A 24,498-nucleotide genomic window follows, 5' to 3' on the forward strand; every position below is an offset into this window, starting at 1 on the left:
CACACCTTGGCCAACACCGATTTTTATAAGATTTTGCTTATAGGTTGTTTCTGTTTCATGGAGAACTAGTTCTGAGTGAGAGTTGATACTGTTCCTGTGTCCTTGGGTGTGCTTATTAACCATTTAATATATATGGATCTTGGATTCTGCTGAAGTTGTCAATGAGGTGGTCAGTGATGTTAAAAGAGGTATAGTTTTTAAGCTGGATTTGAGAGGCTATAGTGAATTGTGGTTTTCTGAAGAGGGAAGATTTTGAGGAAATGGAGTCATAACCCGTGGTTTCTAAATCTGTCATTGTTAATCATAAGTTTAAAGAACAGTACTGCGTGTGGAGTAGTTTTGGAAAGCTGTGGGAGCCCAATTTGTTTGGAGAGTAATGGATGGGTCTTTGGGGAGAATAGATTATTGCATGGAGTGGAGTTGTGGATGTATATCAGAAGGGTCGGGAGGAATTATCCTTTATTTCTTCACCTCCTCTTTATCATGGCTCTTGATGTGGGAACTCTTCTTTAAAGTTGTAATTCTCTTCTTGCATCAAAGCGGCAGAGTGTGAATATTATGAGGCGTTTAATTTCTTTGAGTGGGAGTTTAGTGAACTTGAGAGAGCAAGGTTAAGGTGAATTGAATCTTTCGAGTAATGGGACATTTTTCTTTAAAATCTTTCTACAATTGGTTGCTGGACAGACCTCTTCAGCACCATAGAATGTCCTTTACTTTGAAGGCAGTTTGGAAGATCAAGTGTCCCTCCAATGTGGACTTCTTTGCTTGGGAAGCAATAAGGGAACGTTTCAAACTGCTGACAGATGACTAGAGGAATTTGCATGGCTTGCAAGACTCAAGGGGAATTGGCTAATTATGTGCTCCATTGTAGTTGGATATCAAAGCCTACTTTATCCGGTAGGGAATTGTGTCTCTTGTGCTCCCCTAGGTTGTAATTTCTCTCCTCTTTGTTAGTGTATTTCTTTTGCTATGAAAAATGGTAAGGAATTGTGTGGGGATGCTATCATACTCACTTTAATGTGGTTAACTTGGAGAGGAAGGACTGCAAAGGTTTTTGAATGTGTGGAATATTCAGTGGAGCAATTATATGATAGGGAGTTTAACACACTGGGGGTTTGGATTAAAGGAGAATTTTGTGCAGATTATGTCGTTTGTAAATTTTATGGATATTTTTTTAATGTGGTTTTTGTTGACAATTATTTCAGGGCAGTGACTCTCCTTGAAGAGTTCTTTAATATAGTGATTTCTTGTTTATAAAAATTAGTTAACAAATAAATAAATTAAATTAAATGATGAAGGAAAAAGTTCCTATTAGAAGAATGCTGGGAAGCTACCAAAATAAAATTATAACCCCTTGTGTGCTCCAAGACATTGGTGACATGGTGGGGACTGTATTTTCTTCCATTTATGCCAGATAAAAGGAAAGAGATATTGTTTCAGATATTGTCCTTCTGGCTTCTAAGGTTTGCATAACAGTAGCCCCTTTACTTCATGATTGTTTCAGGAATGACCTTGGACATGGCAAGGATTTGGGCCTATACAGAGTGGGAGGAACACCAAGTAAGATTCCGGTGCATAGTCCCCAATCACAAATTTTCTAGAAAACTGATTAATATTCAAATTCCAACTAAGTAACTGCAGTTGAAAAGTATTATAGTCATTCCCAATAGGGGCCTTTGGAATGTGTGGATGGACAACAAATAAAAATATGATGCTTAATCCCCAAGTGCAAATATTTTAAAAAGGTGATTAATATTTCAATTTGATTTAAGTCATGTTCAACGGAAAAGATTATAATCTTTGCTAGAGGGGGCCTTCTAGATTGTTCAATGTAATTGAACATAATTGTTGGATGGCTTCTAAATATTTCCTGCATGCTCAACTTTCACTGGAGCAGCTACAGAACATTTTTCTTATGAATTTGGAGTGTTGAATGGTTATGATAATGCATCATCAAGGCATAAATGTAATATGTGCCTACACTTCTTGCATCATGAAGTGTTTTGTTGTGCCGACACTTTTCTCACCTTTCAAAGTATAAATTTGAGATTCCTGGGTATGACTGCCCAATAACCATCATATGTTTATCATGGCGCATTTCTTTTCTATAGTATGTGTGTGTGTGTGTGTGTGTATATATGTATATATATATATATATATATATATATTTAAATTGGGTATTGTTTATGTTCTTGGCTGTGTCAAAAGGTAAGTTTTAATTGTGCTCGCTGTTTTTGTAGCTTGCATTGGTTTAATACCTTCTATTCTCTACCTGGCAGGATGATGACAGATACTTCATCCTGAACATTGTGATTACAGAAATATTTCTGCAATTAAGCGAATGTATGTTCCCTCCTGCCATTTTGCTGGAAAAATTTCTTGCATTTGTTGAAAATGCACTTTCTGGAAAGGTACGTCTCTTGTTCCTTCTTAATGATATTCACTATTTATTATTATTGCAAACTGTTAAATATATATGCATATATTTGTAGATATGGATTACATTGCAACTGCATTTCATTTACGTGTCGAAGAGAGAGAAAATGTGGCATTGCATGTACTTCACAAACTGAGAGGTATTAATATGACAAGAAACATATTAAGAAATAAAAGGGAGAGAAGGATTTGTTTCAAGACTTAAGAGAGATAATGCAGGTGCGACTGATGTTGCTGTGCAGCGATCGGCTATATCTTATGTGGGAAACGATATTGATAGCGTTGGTCTATTGGTTCTCAGAAGAAATCTGATCAGGCTATGGCTAGTAAGGTTTGTAGTCATCGACTGGAGAGATGCAGCCAGGCATTAAAATGAGATAATTTCTTGTTGGTAAACAGATTAATTCTGATGTGCAGATGACCAAATCATTAAAAAGAATAGTCAAGGAGCCAATCAGTGAGAGGGCTAAATTCAGTAAAGATAGTAAGAGATGGGGAGATGTTTCTGATGAGGATAGCGTAGTGACTAATGATTTTGAATGTGAAAAAGGTTTACTTTTGGATCACATTCAGGATCAATATGAATTTTCATCCAATTCTTCTACTGGCCACCTTGGGGATTTATCTTATGTGCCGCCTCTTCCTTTAGAAGGCTTAGAGGGAATTAATATTTTTGAAGATGAGGTCCCTAAAGATGAACAAATGGTTAAGGATGGAATTTTGCGTACTCCAGTTCAAGAAATTTATGGGAAGGACATTGAAACTAGAGTTTGTTGCATGACTTGGGTCTCATGTTGTCTGATCAAGGAGGAAATGAAGTTAGGCTTGATGGTGGCAAATCTAAGGTGAAGAAGGGTCAGAGGGAATTAGCTAATTTGAAATGTTTGGTGAACTATGATGGGAAAAAAATTAAAGAGGGGATTTCTTGGCTGATCATGGCAGATTCTTGGCTGGGAAATGCACCATTTCCACTTCTTTCCCTCGTCTCTTTCACCTAAGCTCCGACCAAAATAAAGCCATATCTTTCTTTGTTGGTGACTTGAGCAGTCCTTTTGTTCCTGGAATCTCCACTTTAGGAGACTTCTCAATGATAGGTAGATGGTAGAATTGTCATCTTTGTTGTCTTTATTGAATGGGACTAACCTTTCTTTGGGGAGAGATGTTTTGTTCTTGGTCTTGGACCAGCCAGTTGTGTATTCTTGCAAATTTTTTTTTTTTTTTTTTTTGAAATTTTGATTCGTTCCAAATGTTCTTTCCTGCTCTATTCTAGTATTTGGAAGGCTAAGGTTCCCCCTAAAATAAAGGCTTTCACTTGGTTGGTTGTGCCAATTTAGGAGACCTTGGAAGGCTTTCTCTCCCCATGTATGCGTGCTCTATTACAAGAATTCTGAGATAGTGTCTCATCTTCTTTTACAATGTGAATTTGTTTGGAGGATTTGGAATATGTTTTTAGGTATTACAGGAGTGAGCTGGGTATGTCCTCCTTTGGTGGAAGACTTGTTAGATATGTCCTTGTAGGCTTTGGTAGAAGGGAAGATAGGGCAGCTTTATGAATGTGTGTGTGTGTTTGTGTTTTTGTTTTGTTTTGTTTTGATTTTTTTTTGTTTTGTTTTTTCTTTGTTTTTGCAGTTTTATGGGGAATATGGATGGAATGTAAATACTCAGATATTATTTGGGAAAAAAATTAAGTTGAATGTTGGTTTAGGAAAAAAATTCAGTACTTTGCCTCATTGTGTTGTGTTGGTTATGGATTTTTCAGAAGCAAGCTTTGAGGAGTTTGAAGAGATTGGAGGAACATGCTGACTTGATGATCTCTTCTCTCTTGGATGTTTTTATTTGTCTATTTCTTAATCGTCCCAGTTTGTCTTGGGACATATCTCATTCTCCCTCGTGTAAATTCTTTATCTGTTAGGTGGTGTTTGGTAATTGGGAATCAACTCTACGAATCGAATTTAGAATGGTTGATTCCCATTTCTAACGTTATTTTTACGGTAATCTTATTCCGATTCCCATTCCATGCAAGAATGAAATTCCCCCCTTTGCCTACATTTTGATTCTTGACTCTTACTCCGAAATCAAATTCTGATTCTTGAAAACACAATTTTTATTATGATATAATAATTTATCTTAATATGATATAGTATATATTACATAAATTTTTAAAAATAATAGTAATATTATGGTATCATTATTAATATTTAAAATATTATAGTATATTTTAATATAAATATTAAATCATCATTATTAATATTTTTTATTATATACAATAATGTTATAACATATAAAAATTAGAACAATATTAAATTTTAAATATTATGATGTACTTGTGATATGATTAGTAAGTTATTATATTATTATTTTTAATCTTAAAAGCAAATAAAATAAAATTGAATATTTATTTTCATCAATTATAAATATATAATGGTAAAATTATAGAAAAATATTTGGTGCAGGCACATATATATTATAATGTAATATAATAAGATATGTAATACATAAATATGAAAAATTCTTTTAATATTATTCTATATGTAATATAGTATAATATATCACAAATCTAAAAGATAATATAAATATTATAACATCATTAAATATAAAATATTTGATTCATTATTATTAATATTTATGTTATATATAATAATATTTTAATCCTTTAAAAGTAATAGAATAGTATTAAATTATAGAATACTATGATATATTTGTGGTTGTTATTATGTATAACCTTAAAATGATATAAAATGTTAATTATTAATATCATTAACAAAAATATATAATATTAAATTTTAATAAAGATATAATAAAAGAATAAAATACTATTGTGTAATACAATATAATGCTATGGTGGTTTTATTATATTGTTATTTTATATTAAATAATAAATTATGGTATAGTGTATATATGAGATTTTTATTTACATTTAATAAATTATCTTTTTAAAAAATAATTAACAAATACAAGATAATATATAAAATTAATAATATAGTTAAAACAAAATTATAATAATAAAAATATAATAAAATATAATATGCAAAGTATGAAAGTGCGTAATTATCAAAGTGATTTTATTATAAAAAATATTTATTATATAGATACAATAATAATATGTAATAATTGCATATTTATATTGTTATTATTCCATATCAAATTAATTAAATAAATTTTTTATACTATAATAACATGATTGAGAAATTACACTCACTTTTGATTCCTATGTTTATATATACCAAACACTATAATACAATTTTGATTCTTATTCCTTGCTGAACAAAACATGAGAGAGGAATATGACGTTCTGTTTCCATTCTTAGTGAATTCTGATTTTGATTTTGATTCCGATTCCAATTTCAATTGTGAATTAAACTTTACCTTAATGAAATATTTTTTTGCTGTCCAAAAAAAAAAGAAAAAATCTTGTTTTGCCTTTTTTTTTTTTTTTTCTGTTTTCTTTTTTGAGTTTTTATTTTTATTTTTATTTAATTTTGAGGATTTAGTATCCTCACTATGATTGTACATTCTCTTTCTTAATATATTTTCTTTTATTATTAAAAAATTCATTAAAAAGAAATATCAATGTTAGTTTTTATGCTCTGGAAACTCTGGATGATTTTGAGGGTTGAATTGGGTGAGAACACTGAGAAGGTAAGTGATGGAGGTTATCTTTAGGAAAATATAAAGAAAAATAAATTGGGTGACGAATCTGATAATGGGACTGATTTTTATAGCAAGTTTGCCTATAATGAAAGATTATTATTAGATGAGTTTTGTGAACAATGTTTTTATGTTTCAACTTTCAAATCCTCTAGTTTAGTTGGTGATATTTCCCATGTGTCAGCTACTCTGTTTAAAGGTTTAGAAGGCATTTCTATTTTTGAGGATGATGTTATGGGGTCAGGCAAGTGATCAGAGTATGGATGGTATTTGGCCTAATCTTGCCTTTTCTGTGGTGGAGTTGAATGAGAAGGATATTGAAGATCAACAACTGATGGTAATATAACGGTTTCTTGACCTAGGTGTGCAAGAAGTTCAATTGGATGGCGGTAAAACCAAGGCAAAAAAAGGTCAGCGTGTGCTAGGAGATTTGAAGTGTTCTATTAACCACAATGGAGAGGGATTAAACAGAGATTTTCTGTTTTAGATTGTGTTAAGATTTCTTCTTCTTTTTTTCTTCTTTCTTTTTGTTTTTAAGACCTTTGTCTTCCATTGGATTGCATTCCCTTTTCTTCTCTCTCGATACATTTCTTCTGTTATGAAAACATTTCAGACTGTTTACAATTTTTTTGCCAAACATTCTGGATCAAAATCTTCCTTTCTTGGGGTGGGGAGGGGGTAGGACAAAAAGTGGGAGGAAAATGGATGGAAAAACTTGCACATTGAATTGAGTGATTTTTTTTCTTCCTTGTTCCTGCATTCAACCAAAGAGCAAGAAGGAAGCTGTTCATCCCTTTTCCCTCCCATATATGGTCAGTTAGAGTACATGTTTTATATAAAAGGACCCGATGAAAGGGAAACGTAGTTAAAAATTCCATTGGTCAATGTGTTAGTACCCCCATTGAGTCTCTGGTCAACAAGACAACAACTGACCTTATCAAAGAGATTAAAAAATAATTTGATGAAATAATCAGTTCATAGTCTTTTACTGTTTGGTGGTTCCTTTTGTTTGATGAGAGATCACCCTTGCATGGTGCAAGTTGTTGCAAAGAAAGGGAACAACAAGAAGTTCGTTTTCGTCATTCAACTCAAAAAGGGATTGAGAAGGGGTGAACCGACGCATCTTGCTTCTCTAGTGGCGTATGATGTAGTGCAAGAGTCTGTGCTTACTGCCATCCAAGATGTGTTGGGGAGTAAAAAATTGTGATGCTGGGTAAGCTACTGCACAACTTGCCTTCGTGGCTAGGTGTGGATCATGAGATTGAATTTTTACCAGGTATAAAACCTCTTAGCAAAGGGCCATATTGGATGGTGCCTCTAGAGTATTTGGGAAGAAACTTGATAAGTTATTAGAAGCAGGTTATATATAGAGCACTGGTGCTGTTTGAAACATGATGTAAAGTTCGATGATCTTAATTTACAAAAATTTCAATTGGAATTTCAATTTCGATTGAAAGAAATCATGGAATTTTATAGTAAATGGTGGAAATTTACAATGAAACTTTGGGAGACATTGAAATAGATGATTATGCATAATTTGGAATCAAAATAAATTTAGAAAAGGCATACATGACAAGTTTTGTGTGTTTTTAGGGTATATTAATTGCATATCGCAAAGCAAGCAAGGCAATAAAGAACAGTTAATCCAATTTTTCCATCAAAATTTGTGCTACAGTGCTGAAATTATTGAAAATTTCATAATATCTATTGAAATTTACTGAAATTTCAAAATTTTTGTTGAAATTTACTAGATTTTTTTAAAATTCTATTAATATATTACTGAAATTTTATCTTTTGAAATTTCTATCGACATTTTATTGAAATTTTGAAATTTCAGTTGAAATTACCAAAATATTGAAATCGAAATGTCAAAAATTTGGTAGAAATTTTTCAATAATGAATTTGACGATGAATACATGAAATTTCGACCGAAATTGGAGTCCTTGGTCATGAGCTCAACAAAGTGATGGCCTGCAATAAGTATCCCATTCATGCCAAGTACTTCACCAAATTTGATTTTCGGTCAAGCTACTAGTAGGTGAGGATAGTAGATGGTGATGAGTAGAGGACTATTTGCATGACATGATATGAGATTTATGAGGAGCATGAAGAGCATCTAGCAATGAATTAGATTTTTCATGACTATCTCAACAATTGTGTTATGGGATGCCTTGATGACTGTTCTCTAGGGTTCCACTCTTGAGGAACATGAGGAGCATCTATGGAAGGTGTTCTATAGAAGGAGAACAACCTTTATGTGAAGAAAGAGAAGTGGCTTTTCACTTAGAGGAGTATCAAATTCCTAGGTCATGTGGTTGAACAAGGTCATATCAAATGGATATGGAGAAAGTGAAAGGAATTAAAGATTGGAAGATCCCAAGGACTGTCAAGGAGTTGCTTTCCTTTCTTGGATTTGCCAATTGTGATATCAAGTTTGTGGAGGGTACTCAATTACAACTGCCTTGTTAACTGAATTGTTGAAGAATGGTCCTAGGTGGAGCTGGATTGAGGAATGTGAGGGAGCCTTTGACAACTTGGAGGAAGCCATGTTGTGAGATTCAATGGTTGCTCTTTTAGACATCATGGAACCCTTGAAGGTATAGACAGAAGTATTAGACTATACCGGTATGCCCTTGATGAAGCCTTGTTATTGGATGGGCATCCTGTTGCATGCGAGAGTCGTATGCTTAGTGAAGTTGAGTGGATGTATGCAACTTAGGGGAAGGAGATTCTAGTAGTGATTCATTGTCTATGTGTGTGGTGACATTACCTACTTGGGTCTAGATTCGTGGCAAAGACAAATAACTCAGTTGTGGGTCATTTCTTTACATACACTAAGTTATCCTCAAAGTAAGAATTCTCTTTCAAGCACAATGTGGAGTGGATGAATCTAGTTGTAGTTGTGATGCACCAAGCAGTAAACTTGAGCTGCCGGCCGAAAAACTAGTGACACAGTTGATGATAAGTAAGGTTACCACGACCATGTCAAAGATTTAGTTGCCCAAAGCTTTATGAAGTTGGTGGAAGAGAGTAAAGCTTGCCAATTTGGTTAGAGGATGTATTATTGTTAACACATGGTAATTGACTCTTTGTGGCTCGAACTAGTGATTTGAGGAAGACATTGTTGCAAGAGCATCATGACACCAATTGGGCAGGCCCCCAAGATAGAATTAGACTTTGGCCTTGTTGAAGCAAAGTATACTAGCCACCAAGGTTTTAGATAGCAGTAGTGGGTAGCGCAATGTAATGGTAATGGGTTTAACAAGACGCAGGAGTAGCGTATGTTTCATAACGGGAAGCGGGTGTAACAACTGTGAATTTTTTTCAAGTGTGCAGAACCCGACTCGAAGTGGGTACTGGGTAAACAGTAAATCTTATATACACAAACCTAACAACGAAAGTCAATATATACAAACCATCCAGAATACAAATAACCAGAGTTTTAACCGTCCATATATATATACATATCTAAACACATTCCCAAAAAAAAAAACAACTAAATACTCTAGGGGAATCATACATCCCTAGCTCATAACACTCACCCTGTCTATTAGGGTACCAGCTCCTTTCTATCTCAGAGCTCTATCTACTCGTTTGTCACGGTTTCTTGAAATATTTAGATATTTGGGTGAAACAACTCTCAGTAAGATGGAATAAATTATTCACAGTGTGTGACAGTATGAGTTTAATACACTCATTTAAGTAATTATAATATGTTGGTACATTTCATCACATCAGAAATATTCTTATCATTTTCAACATATTAGTACACATTCCATCTCATAATAGTAAATATCTCATTTCTCAATAAAGCATATCGAAATTTCTGATTTCCTCGTTTATCATAGAAAATAATTTAATAAATTGTGATATACCAGAAATGATGGAATATGATATGTGTGTGTGTGTGTATATATATATATATATATATATATATATATATATATATATATAAACATTGGTATATCACAATTTATCGTTCTCAATAAAATAATTCTATATTCCACTATTCAACATTTTCCATATTTCAAATGTCATATCATCACAATTTTGTATATAAACATAACTGGTTTCCATTATCTTCATTTTTGCACAAAACGTTTCAATATAAATATATCATAGTCTCTTTATTTTCAATGCAAATCACATAACCAGTTTCAACACATTTCCAGTCCACACAATTTTATTTGATATTCATATCATAATAATCTCAAGCAAAATATCATATCCTCATTTTTAATTATTTACGCAACCAAAAGTTTTCAAAAATAACTGTTGTATTTTATTCCCCTTACCTGCTTATTGAGAAGCCTGCTAAAAACCCTAGATCCACACCTGCGGCGTTCAGAACTCAAAACCCTGAAATCACATTTTCCCCAATTCAATTAACTCAACCCCAGAATAACAATTATTTTAACATTTCCTAGGCTCACACACTTTCAATACTAATTAAATTTTAAAAATAATTAACGGATATAATTCCACTATCCTACCCTAGCTTTGGAGTGGTGTCTAGGAAATCCAAATTAAAAATTTGCTGCGGTTAAAATGACGAGGATCAGAGTTAGGACCCCGTGGTGGTGTCCGATCGTCGATTTGGCTAAAGATTTAGGGAGAAATTGAGGAGAGAGAGAGAGAGGTTACCTTACCCATGGAGTGGTGCCTACGTCGCTCTTGTGACAAATCCACTTCAGTAAAAATGTCGATGGCGGAGAATGGAATTCAGAGGTATGTTCCGTTTTTCGATCGGCGCCCCTTTGACCGAGGAAATGAAGGAGATAGATGGAGGGACGGAGGAAAGAGACGTGAGAGAGTTGAGCGTTTGGGGGGGGGGGGGTAAAGGTGAGAAATTGAATCTCAAATCCATTTTGGTCTTTGGAAGCCTCTTGCTTCCAGATGACATATATATATGTTACATTATAAAAATTATAATATTATATTATGTTAATCTTATATATATATATATATATATCATTTTATTTATTTAATAAATTCAATATGATAATGTTTAATTAATTCAGTTGAATAATATTTAACTAATTAATTAATAATTAATAATTAATAATATTATTTTTTCACACTTCCATTTATAATTTTTTGGGGCGTTACATTCTCCCCTTATAAAAAATTTCATCCTCAAAATTTGCTATCTATCTCGTGTATCAACCTCTAACTTTTGTTGGCAAGTATTTGTATAGCTCTTCTGCTGACTCTGTGCTGTCCTGATTTTGTCTCTAATAAGTCTAAATTTATCATGAGTTTGCTATACCAGTTTTGGCCCCAAAATCTGCCTTTTCCCAATCTCATTTTAGTTTAACGGAGATCAGCACCCCCTGCCATATAACGCCTCATATGGTGCCATCCCAATGCTGGCCTGATGGCTGTTATTATAAGCACACTCGACCAGTGGCATAAACTGTATCCAACTACCCCCGAAGTCTAGCATACATGCTCGTAGCATATCCTCCAGAACCTGTATCGTCCTCTCCGTTTGTCCATCTATCTGAGGATGAAATACTATGCTGAACGTCAACTGAGAACCCATGGCCCTCTGCAAACTCCTCCAAAATTGAGATGTAGACCGTGGGTCTCGGTTTGAAATTATGGACACTGGCATGCCATGGAGTCTAACTATCTCCTGTATATACAACTCTGCTAGTCTGCTTATGTAGTAGGTAACTCTGATAGGAAGGAAATGAGCAATCTTCGCCAAACGGTCTACGACTACCCAGATGGCATCTTGTCCATGTAATGCCGGAGGTAATCCTGTGACAAAATCTATCGATATATGCTCCCACTAATTTTCGGCTCAAAGCATTAGTTACCACATTAGCTTTTCCCGGGTGGTAATTGATGGTGCAATCGTAATCTTTTATCAGTTCCAGTCATCTCTTCTGCCTCATGTTTAATTCTTTCTATGTGAAAAAAATATTTTAGGCTCTTATAATTAGTGAAAATATCACACCTACCCCCATATAGATAGTGTCTCTAAATTTTTAGTGCGTAAACTACCGTTGCTAACTTCTGATCATGGGTGAGGTAATTTTTCTCATATTCTTTCAACTGCCGAGATGCATATGCTACCACTCTCCCCTGCTGCATCAGAACACATCTGAGCCCTTTATGTGACGCATCACTGTAAATTACGAAACCCTCTTCTCATGAAGGAATCGTCAACTGAGGTGCAGTGTTGAGTCACTGCTTCAACTCCTGAAAACTCCGTTCACATTCATCGGTCTACTCAAATTTCACACATTTCCTGGTCAATCTCGTCAAAGGACTTGACAATTTAGAGAAGCCTTCAACAAACCTGCGGTAGTATCCTGCCAAACCCAGGAAACTCCTGATCTCCTGCACATTTTTCGATCGTGCCCAATCCACTACTGCCTCAATCTTGCTTGGATCCACTGAAATACTGAAATGCCCCCCTTGGATATCATGTGTCCAAGGAAAGTAACTTGCTCCAGCCAAAACTCGCACTTCTTAAATTTTGCATAAAACTTCTTTTCCCTCAGCACTTGTAGCACTATCCTCAAATGTTCCTCGTGCTCTTCAGGGCTTTTTGAATATACCAAAATATCATCTATAAAACTACTACAGACTGATCTAGGTACTGATGAAAAACCCTGTTTATCAGGTGCATAAATATAGCAGGAGCGTTTGTCAGACCAAATGACATAACTAGAAACTCATAGTGGCCATACCTGGTTCTGAACGCTGTCTTAAGAACATCCTCTACTCTGACTTTTACCTGATGGTACTCAGATTGTAAATCTATCTTTGAGAAAGTCTGTGTCCCCTGTAGCTGGTCAAACAAATCATCGATACAGGGAAGTGGGTACTTGTTCTTGATAGTTACTTTATTAATTTCTCTGTAGTCGATGCACATTCTCATCGACCCATCCTTCTTCCTCACAAACAATACTGGCGCTCCTCAGGGAGACACGCTAGGCCGAATAAACCCCTTATCCAACAGTTCCTGCAACTGTTCTTTCAACTCTTTTAGTTTTGCCGGTGCCGTTTGGTATGGCGTTGTAGAAATCGGCGTTATCCTCGGAACTAAATCAATAGCAAATTCTACCTCACGATTTGGAGGTAGTCCCGGCCAATCCTCAGGGAATACATCTGGAAGATCCCTCACTATCGGGATATCCTCTAGCCTCAACTCTCCTTCAAGTACTTATTTTACGTAAGCTAAATATCCCTGACAACCCTCCAGCAACAACCTCCTCGTCTAAATGACGGATAACAACTGTGGTGGGGTGCGCACACATGACCCCACAAATCTGTACTCCATTCCTCTTGGAGGTTTGAATACTCCCTCTCTCTGATAACAGTTAATACTGACATAGTTAGCAGTTAGCCAGTCCATCCCTAAGATTACCTCAAATCCATGCATATCTAAAATCGTCAGGTTAGCTGGTAAAGACCTCTCCTAAATACTGATTAGACAGTTTTTGAGTACCTTCCTGCACAACCCTACAGCCCCAGTCGGCGTAGAAACTGACAAATAGATATCTAACGGTTGAGTTTCTATCCCACAAAATTTAGCAAATTTTCGGGCGATAAAAGAATGAGTCGCCCCTGAATCAAATAAGGCAGTAGTTTTATATGACAATATTGAAATTGTACTTGTCATGACATCTCCGGCTGTTTCAGCGTCTCCTGGTGTCAAAGCGTAGACCCGTGCTAGGTGGTATTCCTATGCTTATCGCCTCGGGGTGCCTGGTGACCTCCTCTATACGGTCTAGGAGTAGGCGCAATCGTTGGTGGTGCTCGGCAATCTCTCGCTATGTGGCTAGGGCGATAGCATTGGTAACATATCACCTGTCTGACCCGACACTCTCCTGGGTGTCTCTTGTAGCATCTGAGATAGGGAGGGGGCATCGGTCTGCCTTGTACTACTCAGTCTCCCATCCCCTATCTCCGACCACCTCTACTATCCTGCCTCCTTCACGGTCCCGACTGGACCCTGCCTGAAAATCTGGAGGCGTGGGCTTCTTCCTCTGATTCTGTGTCGCAACGCCTCTCTATAGACCACTCTCAACCACTGTAGCTCTATCAACTATCTCTGAAAAAGTCTGGACCCGGAAGCCTACAACTTGCTCATATAATCTCTCGCTCAGGCCCTCCTCAAACTTCCTCGCCTTCTTTTCCTCATCTGGTACTAGGTATGGAGTAAAGCGGGACAGCTCGATGAATCTGCCGGCATACTGTTGCACCGCCATGTGTCCCTGTGTCAAACTCAAAAACTCGGCTGCTTTTGCACTCTTGTTAGTAGCAGGCTCAAAATATATCTCCTTGAAACGACTCCATTTCATCACTTTAGGTTCAAGCCTCTGTTCCTAACATTTTCGCCGATCTCCACCGGTGTTTTGCCTCCCCTGTCAACTTGAATGTAGCAAATGATACTTTCTGCTCCTCGCTACAAGGTAGCACTGCCAACATGTCCTCTATATTCTGGACCAAATTCTCAGCCACAAGTAGGTCAGCCCCTCTGAAAAATGACGGGGGTCTCATGCGCATAAACTGTTCAATCGTGCAACTCCGCTCCCCTGAACCCCTAGCCATCTCTGCTATCACCTGCTGGGTGATGCTACTAAACATTGCATCGAGGTCTCCACCCCTCCAAGCCAGAAGATCTTGCCTCATCACCTCCTGCATTTGTGTTACTGTTCCCAGGGTCCATCCCTGAAAATAGAACCGAAACAATCTTAAATTTCCGATACCTTAACGTAATTGATACAATTTTCTTGCTGAGAAAATTGTTAAACATCCACATTTCCAATGTAAGTCTTAACGCACCACTCAGTCTCAAAACCTTAACTATCCTCCTTCTTATATGCCCTAAGCCATTTTAAGGACCAAACCCTAAATCCACAGAAATTATAACCTACCCAACCAACTAATATCTCAAGTTCCAGTCCCTCTCCTCAGAAACAAACTGTCGAAGGCTTTGCCAAAATTTCCCTGGAAATAGAACAAAATAGTTTGAAGACCCTAACTTCATAACATAGCTAGTACATTTATCCAACTAAGAATCGTAAAATATCATTTTACTACTAATTGACTTAACATCCTTATCCCCAATTTATGATTCGGTCCTACCACTCAGAAACAAGAACCGGCGATAGTTTACTATGGTTTTCCTAGAGTCGTCACCCCAGTAAAATCACAGAAACAACCACAGAACTCCTGTCTCCAGGCCACAAGATAGAGCCCTAAATTCCAATCTTATCCTCCACAATGACTAACTCAATTCCCAATTCACCCACCCTCTATTCTCATCAAAATCTATTCCTATACTCTGAATTGTATTCCGCTGTTTACTAAAGTCTGCAGAACCTAACAACCTAGGCTCTGATACCAAACCGTGTCCCCCGATTTTCGTTCCATTTTTTTTCTGTCTCCAATAAATAATAAATATTAATAAAAAATCGGCTATGTCAAATACTCTGATGCCACCTCAACATAACCCGATCCGGAGTGGGTACTGGGTAAACGGTAAATCTCATATACACAAACCTAACAGCAGAAGTCAATATATACAAACCATTCAGAATACAAATAACCAGAGTTTTAACTGTTTATATATATACATATCTAAACACATTAAAAAAAAAAAAAAACAGCTAAATACTCTAGGGGAATCATACATCCTTAGCTCATAACACTCACCCTGTCTATCAGGGTACCAGCTCCCTTTTATCTCGGAGCCATATCTACTCTTTTGTCACTGTTTCCTGAAATATTTAGATATTTGGGTAAGACAACTCTCAGTAAGACAAATTAAATTATTCACAGTGTGTGGCAGTATGAGTTCAATTATATCATTATGTACTCTTTTAGGTAATTATAACATTTGGAAAAAAAATATACAGATATATACTCATAATCATATAAATATAAAATATGATTTCTTAAGTTTAGATTCCATTTCTCATATTTATACACATGCAACTAATATTTATCAGCGAAAGATCCCGAGGATAGGGGAGATTACACACCCATACATGTAGCGCCCCTTTGCTCTGATATCGTTTGTAACCTTGCCCGATTAACTCAGGTATGACTACAACTAATACTTATCAGGACACTCACCTTACTCAGTAAGCCCTCAGGCGGACAGTTTGACTTCGCATAATTATTTATGTAATTAAACTCACACTCTTTCATTTCTCATTTTCATTTCACCATCTAGCTCATGAGTGTCTGCGGTAACCAATACATATGCTGTCTGTAACTCATGGCTGCCCTGAGGATACTCTCCACATCATGCTTCTCCCCATGATCAGGGTTGTGCGGCCCGAGGGTTAGATCTAAGCCGTGGTTGGCCCACCCGATTAGATCAAAATAAGAAATTCATTCGTCTGTAGTACGATTGGCCTGCCTAACCCTGTTCCGGACCCAGGGGCAAAACTACCCTTCTCACTGGCTCAATCGACTATCACGCCACACTCTCCACGAGACCGTGTGACTGCACTTATCATCCCTCTAGCAACTGTACCGTGCTTTCAGAAATACTCTAGTCCATCAGGGTTCTCATTTCCACATTTTCATATTCACATTTTCGTATTCACAATGCAATATTCACATATCAATATTCACATTTCAGTATACGCATTGCAGAATTCACATTTTAGTATGTTGGTACATTTCATCGCATCAGAAATATTCTTATCATTTTCTGTTTCATTCCCAACATATTAGTACACATTCCATCTCATAATAGTATATATCTCATTTCACATATTTCAACATTTCTCAATAAAGCATATCAAAATTTCTTATTTCCTTGTTTATCATAGGAAAACATTTCTATTCATATATATATATATATATATATATATATATATCATATTCCATAATTTCCATTAAAATACACATTGGTATATCACAATTTATCGTTCTCAATAAAATAATTCTGTGTTCCACTTTTCAACATTTTCCATATTTCAAATCTCATATCATCACAATTCAGTATATAAATATAATTGGTTTCCATTATCTTCATTTTTGCACAAAACGTTTCAATATAAATATATTAGTGTCTTTATTTTCAATGCAAATCACATAACCCAGTTTTAACACATTTTCAGTATAAATCATATGCCACACAATTTTATTTGATATTCATATCATAATAATCTCAGGCAAAATATCATATTCTCATTTTCAATTATTTACTCAACCAGAAAATTTCAAAAATAACTGTTGTAATTTATTCCCCTTACCTGCTTACTGAGAAGCTTGCTAAAAACCCTAGATCCACGCCTGCAGCGTTCAGAATTCAAAACCCTGAAATCACATTTTCCCCAATTCAATTAAATCAACCCCAGAATAACAATTATTTTAAAATTTCCTAGGCCCACACACTTCCAATACTAATTAAACTTTAAAAATAATTAACGGATATAATTCCACTATCCTACCTTAACCTTGGAGTGGTGCCTAGGAAACCCAAATTAAAAATCTACTCCGATTAAAATGACGAGAATTAGAGCTAAGACCTCGTGGTGGTGTCCTATCGTCGATTTGGCTAAAGATTTAAGGAGAAATTGATTAAAGAGAGAGAGAGAGGTTACCTTACCCCAGGAGTGGTGCCTACGTCGCTCCTACGACAAATCTACTCTGGTGAAAATGTCAGTGGCGGAGAATGGAATCCAGGGGTATCTTCCGTTTGTCGATTGGTGCCCCATTTGGCCGAGGAAATCGAGGAGAGAGAGAAGGAGGGACAGAGGAGAGAGACGTGAAAGAGTTGAGTGCTGGGGGAGGGGGGAGGTGAGAAATTGAATCTCAAATCCATTTTGGTCTCTGGAAGCCTCTAGCTTCCATATGACATATATATATATATATATATGTTAGGTGATAAAAATTATAATATTATATTATGTTAATCTTATATATATATATATATATATATATATATATCTATCTATCCATCATTTTATTTATTTAATAAATTCAATATAATAATGTTTAATTAATTAATTCAGTTTAATAATATTTATCTAATTAATAATTAATAATTATTTTTTTTACACTTCCATATATAATTTTCTAGGGCGTTACATTATTCATATCAAACTGTAATGCCCTGATTTTTCATACAAACTTTTTTTTTTTTCCATAAATAATAAATATTCAATCATCTGCCACGTCGCGTCTCTGATACCATATCAACACTACTCGACCCAAAGTGGGTACTGGGTAAACAGTCAATTTCATACAAACAAACCTAATAGCGGAACTCAATATTTATAAACCATCCAGAATACAAATAATCAGAGTTCTATACATCCATACATATCTCAAAAATCCATAATGTACCCTAGGGAATCATACATCCCTAATACAAGACACTTTCCCTGACTATCAGTGTACCAGCTCCCCTCTATCTCGGAGCTCTATTTTCTGGTCTGTCATGGTTCCCTGAAAATATTTAAATATTTGGGGTGAGACACCTCTCAGTAAGACGAAATAAATTATTTACAGTGTGTGGCAGTATAAGTTTAGCTATATCATAATATGCTCATTTAAGAGATTACATAATTTGAGAAACTATACATATTTGAACTCATAATCATATAGATATATAACATAATCTTTTGTAAGCTTTAATTCCATTTCTTAAACTCATACACATGCAACCATTATTTATCGGCGAAAGTTCCCGAGGATAGCGGAGATTACACGACCATACATGTAGCACCCCTTTGCTTTGATATCGTTTGTAACCTTGCCTGATTAACTCAGGTGTGGCTACAACTGATACTTATCAGGATACTCACCTTACTCAGTAAGCCCTCAGGCGGAGAGTTTTCTTCGCCGTAATTATTTATGTAATTAAATTCACACTCTTTTATTCCTCCTATTCATTTTCGTACTGAGCATACCACCCCCACCGGCATCAGTAGGAACTTTATCATATAATTTCCATACTGAACATACCACCCCCACCGACATCAGTAGGGACTTTATAACAAAGTTTCCGTACTGAGCATAACACCCCCACCGGCATCAGTAGGAACTCATTTTCACAATTCGGCATAACCACATTCTCTATATACAAACATAATTCGTTATATATTCATAATTCAGTATTCACAGTTCAATATTCACATTGCAGTATATTCGTTCATCTCATCACATCAGTAATATTCTCATCATTTTCAGTTTCATTCTCATCATTTCAGTACACATTTCATTCTCATAATAGTATATATTTCATTTCATGTATTTCAACATTTCTCAATAAAACATATCGATATTTCTTATTTATTCATTTATCATAGAAAACATTTCTATACATATATATCATATTCCATCACTTTTCAGTAAAATACACATTGGTATATCACAATTCATTGTTTTCAATAAAACAATTATGTATTCCACTTTTCATCATTTCCCATTTTTCAAATCCCATATCAATTCAATATATAAAACATAACTGAGTTTCCCCTTATCTTCATTTCTGCTTAAAACATTTTCATTTATATATATAGTGCAAATCACATAACTTAGTTTCAAATGCATTTCCAGTATAAATCATATGCCACACAATTTTATTTGATATTCATATCATAATAATCATAGACAAAATATCATATTATCATTTTCACATATTTACTCAACCAGTAATTTCCAAAAATAACTGTTATAATTTATTCCCCTTACCTGACTTACTGAGAGGCCTGCTAAAAACCCTAGATCCATGCCCGCGGCGTTTAGAACTCAAAATCCTGAAATCACATTTTTCCCAGTTCAATTAATTTAACCCCAAGATTACAATTATTTTAATATTTCCTAGGTCCACATACTCCCAATACTAATTAAACTTTAAAAATAATTAACAGATATAATCCCACTATCCTACCCTAGCCTTGGAGTGGTGCCTAGGAAACCGTAAACGAAGGATGGCCATGTCCCGATTCCCAAGGTTAGGGTGTTCCCTATTATGAGCCTACTCAGATCAAAACTAGTTTTAGTGTATTTTGGATCCTTTAGTTCAACTTACTAGCATTGTGTAGTAAGGGCAACACGTTCTACATTTGTTTTAACCGCTATTGACATAAAAATGAGAAAAACATGTATATATGTATATATATACATACATACACTTTTTCACTTTTTCACTAAAAAAATGCTTGATAATTAATAAAAGAAAATTCATTATACACTCCATTAATTTATGAGACACATAAGACATACAAATAATACAATAAATTAAACAAATTCTATTATTTTATTTGTTAAAGTAATAATTTTAGACTAAAAAGTTATATTGTGTAATTGTAACCTACCCTTTAACAATATAATATATGATCATAAAATTTATCATTAAATAAATAATCTACTAGCAACTTGAACAAAGTAAAAACTAGGAAAGAAAAGAAGGTTGAAGTTGAAAAATATATAAAATAAAAATAAAATTATTATCAAATAAAACTTTTAACAAAATAGTGTTCATATCAAATTATTACTTAATGCATCTCTTGTGAATATTTTTTTTTTAAAATTTGTATTATTATCATTCTCATTTATCGAGAATAATTTATGGAGATAGAAAAATAAAAGCAAGAAGAAAAAGTAAAAAAATAAATCATATATGTATATTTTCCACAATTGTACTCTCGTGGTTATGTAGCTGCTGTTATGTAAAGGCAGGTGTGTGTAATAGCTGTTACGGCTGTGATTTTTATTCCCACTGATTTAGTGTAGTGTAATAGTATCGGGGACCTAAAAGTTGTTACATAACAGTCGAGGCTGCTATTAAAACCATGCTGGTCACACATGCATGATGAATTGGTTGACTATATTGGGACTTGTCTCACCTGCCAACAAGATAAGGTCGAGGGGAAGAAGATAAGATGTAGGGCTGCTGGAGCCTCATGATGTACCTATGAAATTGTGAGTGTCTCTTACTTGACTTCATCACCAAACTTGTGGTTATAGATAGTTTTTGAAGTTTGACCCTTGCATACTATCACCAAAGTATTGCATTTTAGGGGAGACAACACAATTGTTCTTTAAACATATTGTTGAGTATTGGGGTGTTCCCTAAGATATTGCCAATGATTGAGACACAAGATTCACAAAAACTTCTAGATGGAACTTTTCAAAATTCTTGGTTCACAACTTGACTTCTCTTTGAGCCACGATTCGCACATATACAGAGTGAAAGAGAGATTGGAGGGCTATTAGAGGAGTATTTATGCCATTTCATCAATGCCAATCATAAGATTGACATAGTTCAATTTTGTTTCTATGCTCAAAAGTGCTCAAGAACCAATAATAGTCCTTTTGAGCTTGTAATAGGCCAACAACTGCTATTACCTCTGATAGTGGATGAGCCATATTGAGGAAAGAGTGCGAGAGCATATATTTTCACCAAAGAATAGAGACAGAATGTGGTCATTGCCCCAACCTACCTGGAGAAAGCTTCAAAGCAGATGAAAAAGTGGACATATCAAGGGAGAAAACCATTGCACTTCAATGGTGGTGACTCTACTTGTCGTGCTCCATCCAGAATGGATTGAGTCATTACAAGGTCAAGATAGGAGAGTTTCTCGCTAATATGAAGTACCAGTCTCTATCTTGGCCAAAGTTCGGAAGCCTTCTTACGAGATTGATCTTCTGGCTTGGGTGATAGTGCATCTTGTGTTTCACATCAGCTGCCTCAAGTCATTCATCGTCAGTACTGTCAATACTAGAGCACCATAGAAGGAATTGCAATGCAATAGATGAGAAGTTGAAGATTTCCTTGCAAATTGAGAGTTTACACCATCAAGAAAAAAGTGACACGAGTTCTTAATGAAATAGAAGGGCCTTGGAGATAAAGAAATCGTTTGGATGTTGATGGAAAACATGGAACCATTCATGGATAAAGTTGAAGAATACTTAGTATTAAAGTCTATAAGGGCATTGACTGCATAATGGGGAAGAATATCATGAGCCAAGCTTGTTTAGGGCATTATGCTTGCTAGTGACTTCTTGTCTTGTTCACATAGGATGGGTAACCATCACATAAATACTAATGTAGGTTCTACTCTTTGAGTAGGATAATGCCTCAGTTAAAATATTAAGTATTGAGTCCGCGACCTATTTGATGTTTCCTAGTGTCAGAGCTAGAATAGCATAGAAAGCCCCTTAGGGGAGGGTGAGTTTTCACCTCATGGTTTTAAATAACGACCACGTTTTTTTGAGGTACCAATACTGTTACACACCGCGAAATCGGTGGGAAGAAAAATCATGATTGTAGGGGCCGTTACAGACTGCAACCTTTACGTAAAGGTCGCTATGGCCGTTAGCTAATCGGTACAGGACTTGCACCAAAAAAATTATTTTATTTTTTACTTTTTATTCTCACTTTTTCCTTCTCTTTCATAAACCATTCTCAATATACCATGTAGCGAGAGGGGGAAAAGATTATAATGAGGATGACAATGATACAAGTTTACTATTTCTTTAAATACTCACAAGAGATGCATTAATTAACAATTTGAAAATACTAACTTGTTAGGAAAGTATTTTATTTTGATAATATTAGTAATTTGATATTAATGTTCTATATTTTTCAACTTCAACCTTCTTCTTTTCTAGTTATTTTATATTTGTATTATTCGTATGTTTTATGTGTATAATAGATTAATGGAGTGTATGATGTATTTTGTTTTATTAATTAATTTAGCACACATAAGAATTTATCAAATATAAGAACAATGAGAAATATAAATACGCGCACACATGTAATTTTTCTATTAATGGTGATTTAAAACAAAAGTAAACTTGTTGCCCTTACCAAATAACTTAGTTAGTCGAACTAAAGGATCCAAAATATACTAAAACTCTTTCTAAGAAAGGCTAAAAGCTTAAAACATGCAAGTATTCTAATATGCACAACATTGTGTGTGCTTGAAAAAAATTCACAGCCGTTACACCTGCTTCCTGTTATGTAACGTCCGCTACTGCTGCTTCCCATTACACCTGTTATCGTTACGTTACACTACCCACTACCGCGATTTAAAACCGTGGTTCACCAATCACTGTAGAATTCACTAGCTATTGTAAACGTATGTAGCCTACTTGCTTCCCTTGTAAACACGTGTTGCCTAGGGATAAGTGGCTAATGAATTGCATTGTTTTAGGATTTACAGTGTGACTCATGTTCACACACATGGTTGTTTTAAGTCTTACGTTTATTTTGTATTCAATGGTTGTGAATTTGTTCCTGTGGTGGGACAATGGTGTACTTTTGGACTGGCTGAGCTAGTGCGCTATAACTGGTGCCACATGATCATTCACAAGATTTGAAGTGTTCGGTCTTTGGTGGCTTGATTGAAGTGTTTCCTATCTTTCTCTACTTTTGTGTTGTTTATCCTGATTCGGAGGATCTCTTATTTTCCTTTTCTGTACATTTTTTATTCCTTAAATAAATCATATTCTTTTTCTTAAAAAAAAAATCTCGATCTCTATTTTCAGTAGCATGTCAACTAAGGTGATGTTTTGGTTCATGGAATGTTGATTCCTACAAATAAAATGATTATAGTATATGAATTTGATAGATTACAAAAGAAAAGTATTGTCATCATCAGGCAAATGACAATGCTAAATATTTTGCTATTCTGTTCCATGGAATAAACAGAGATGATTACTCCCAAATTTTCCCATAATGTCTTTCCCTTGTTATGGATTGATAAAAAGTTTTGCATTGTCATTTGCTTGATGATGACACCACCTTTTCATTTATAAACTATCAAATCCTTAATACTATGACTATTCTATTCTATGGTATAGACATTCTGCGAAGTAAACATAACCTAAAAGTAAATTGGTTGAAGGGAATTTTCCAGGCACATTTTTCCCTGGATTGTTGTTCAGTGGGAAGAGCTCCGTTGAAAAAACGGCAATTTTTTTTCCCCAATCAATTCATTCCCCTTATGATCATCCTGTGCCTTAAACTAAATGCTGAACTGTAGCTTCTGAAAATTACATATAAACATGAGCATGATATGAAAGCCATTTCAGAAGGGGGAAGGGGGTGAAGTCTCCTTGAATAACAGCTTGCCTATTACGAGAGGTTCTGCAAACACTACAAATTGTCCCTTTGTTTTGTGTTGTGCTCATGACATTGTAAAGCCTTTTTTTTTTGTTATGTCTTTTATTTTATTTTTTCCTTTTTCCTTTTTTTTTTGAATCATAATGGTATGCATCTCATGAAGACCATGCTTTGTGTAATTTTTGCAGATTACCAGTGCTAAACAGTCTGGCAGACCACGACATGAAAAGCAAGTGCTTTCACTTCTCTCTTTCCTTCCTAAACTTCTTTCACGAGTGCAAAGCGATTGGAGGCCTCGTCTTCTTCAGGTTTGACTTTCTTTTTTTCCTCAGAACTAATTGAGTGCTGAGAGA

The 24,498-nt window shown here is 35.1% G+C and overlaps 1 protein-coding gene across 7 annotated transcripts in view; it reads left to right on the plus strand.

The window, feature by feature from the left end:
* LOC131161857 (uncharacterized) overlaps positions 1-24,498 on the plus strand; it is a 131,999-nt gene that overhangs the window by 59,055 nt on the left and 48,446 nt on the right. For all 7 annotated transcript variants that reach the window (XM_058117855.1, XM_058117879.1, XM_058117887.1 and 4 more), the window contains exons 10-11: positions 2,280-2,411; positions 24,334-24,453. In XM_058117855.1, coding sequence (XP_057973838.1) covers positions 2,280-2,411; positions 24,334-24,453 — 252 coding nt within the window. The remainder of the gene's footprint in view (positions 1-2,279; positions 2,412-24,333; positions 24,454-24,498) is intronic.

Source organism: Malania oleifera, chromosome 1 (genome assembly GCF_029873635.1).
Source record: "Malania oleifera isolate guangnan ecotype guangnan chromosome 1, ASM2987363v1, whole genome shotgun sequence".
Taxonomy (NCBI): domain Eukaryota; kingdom Viridiplantae; phylum Streptophyta; class Magnoliopsida; order Santalales; family Ximeniaceae; genus Malania; species Malania oleifera.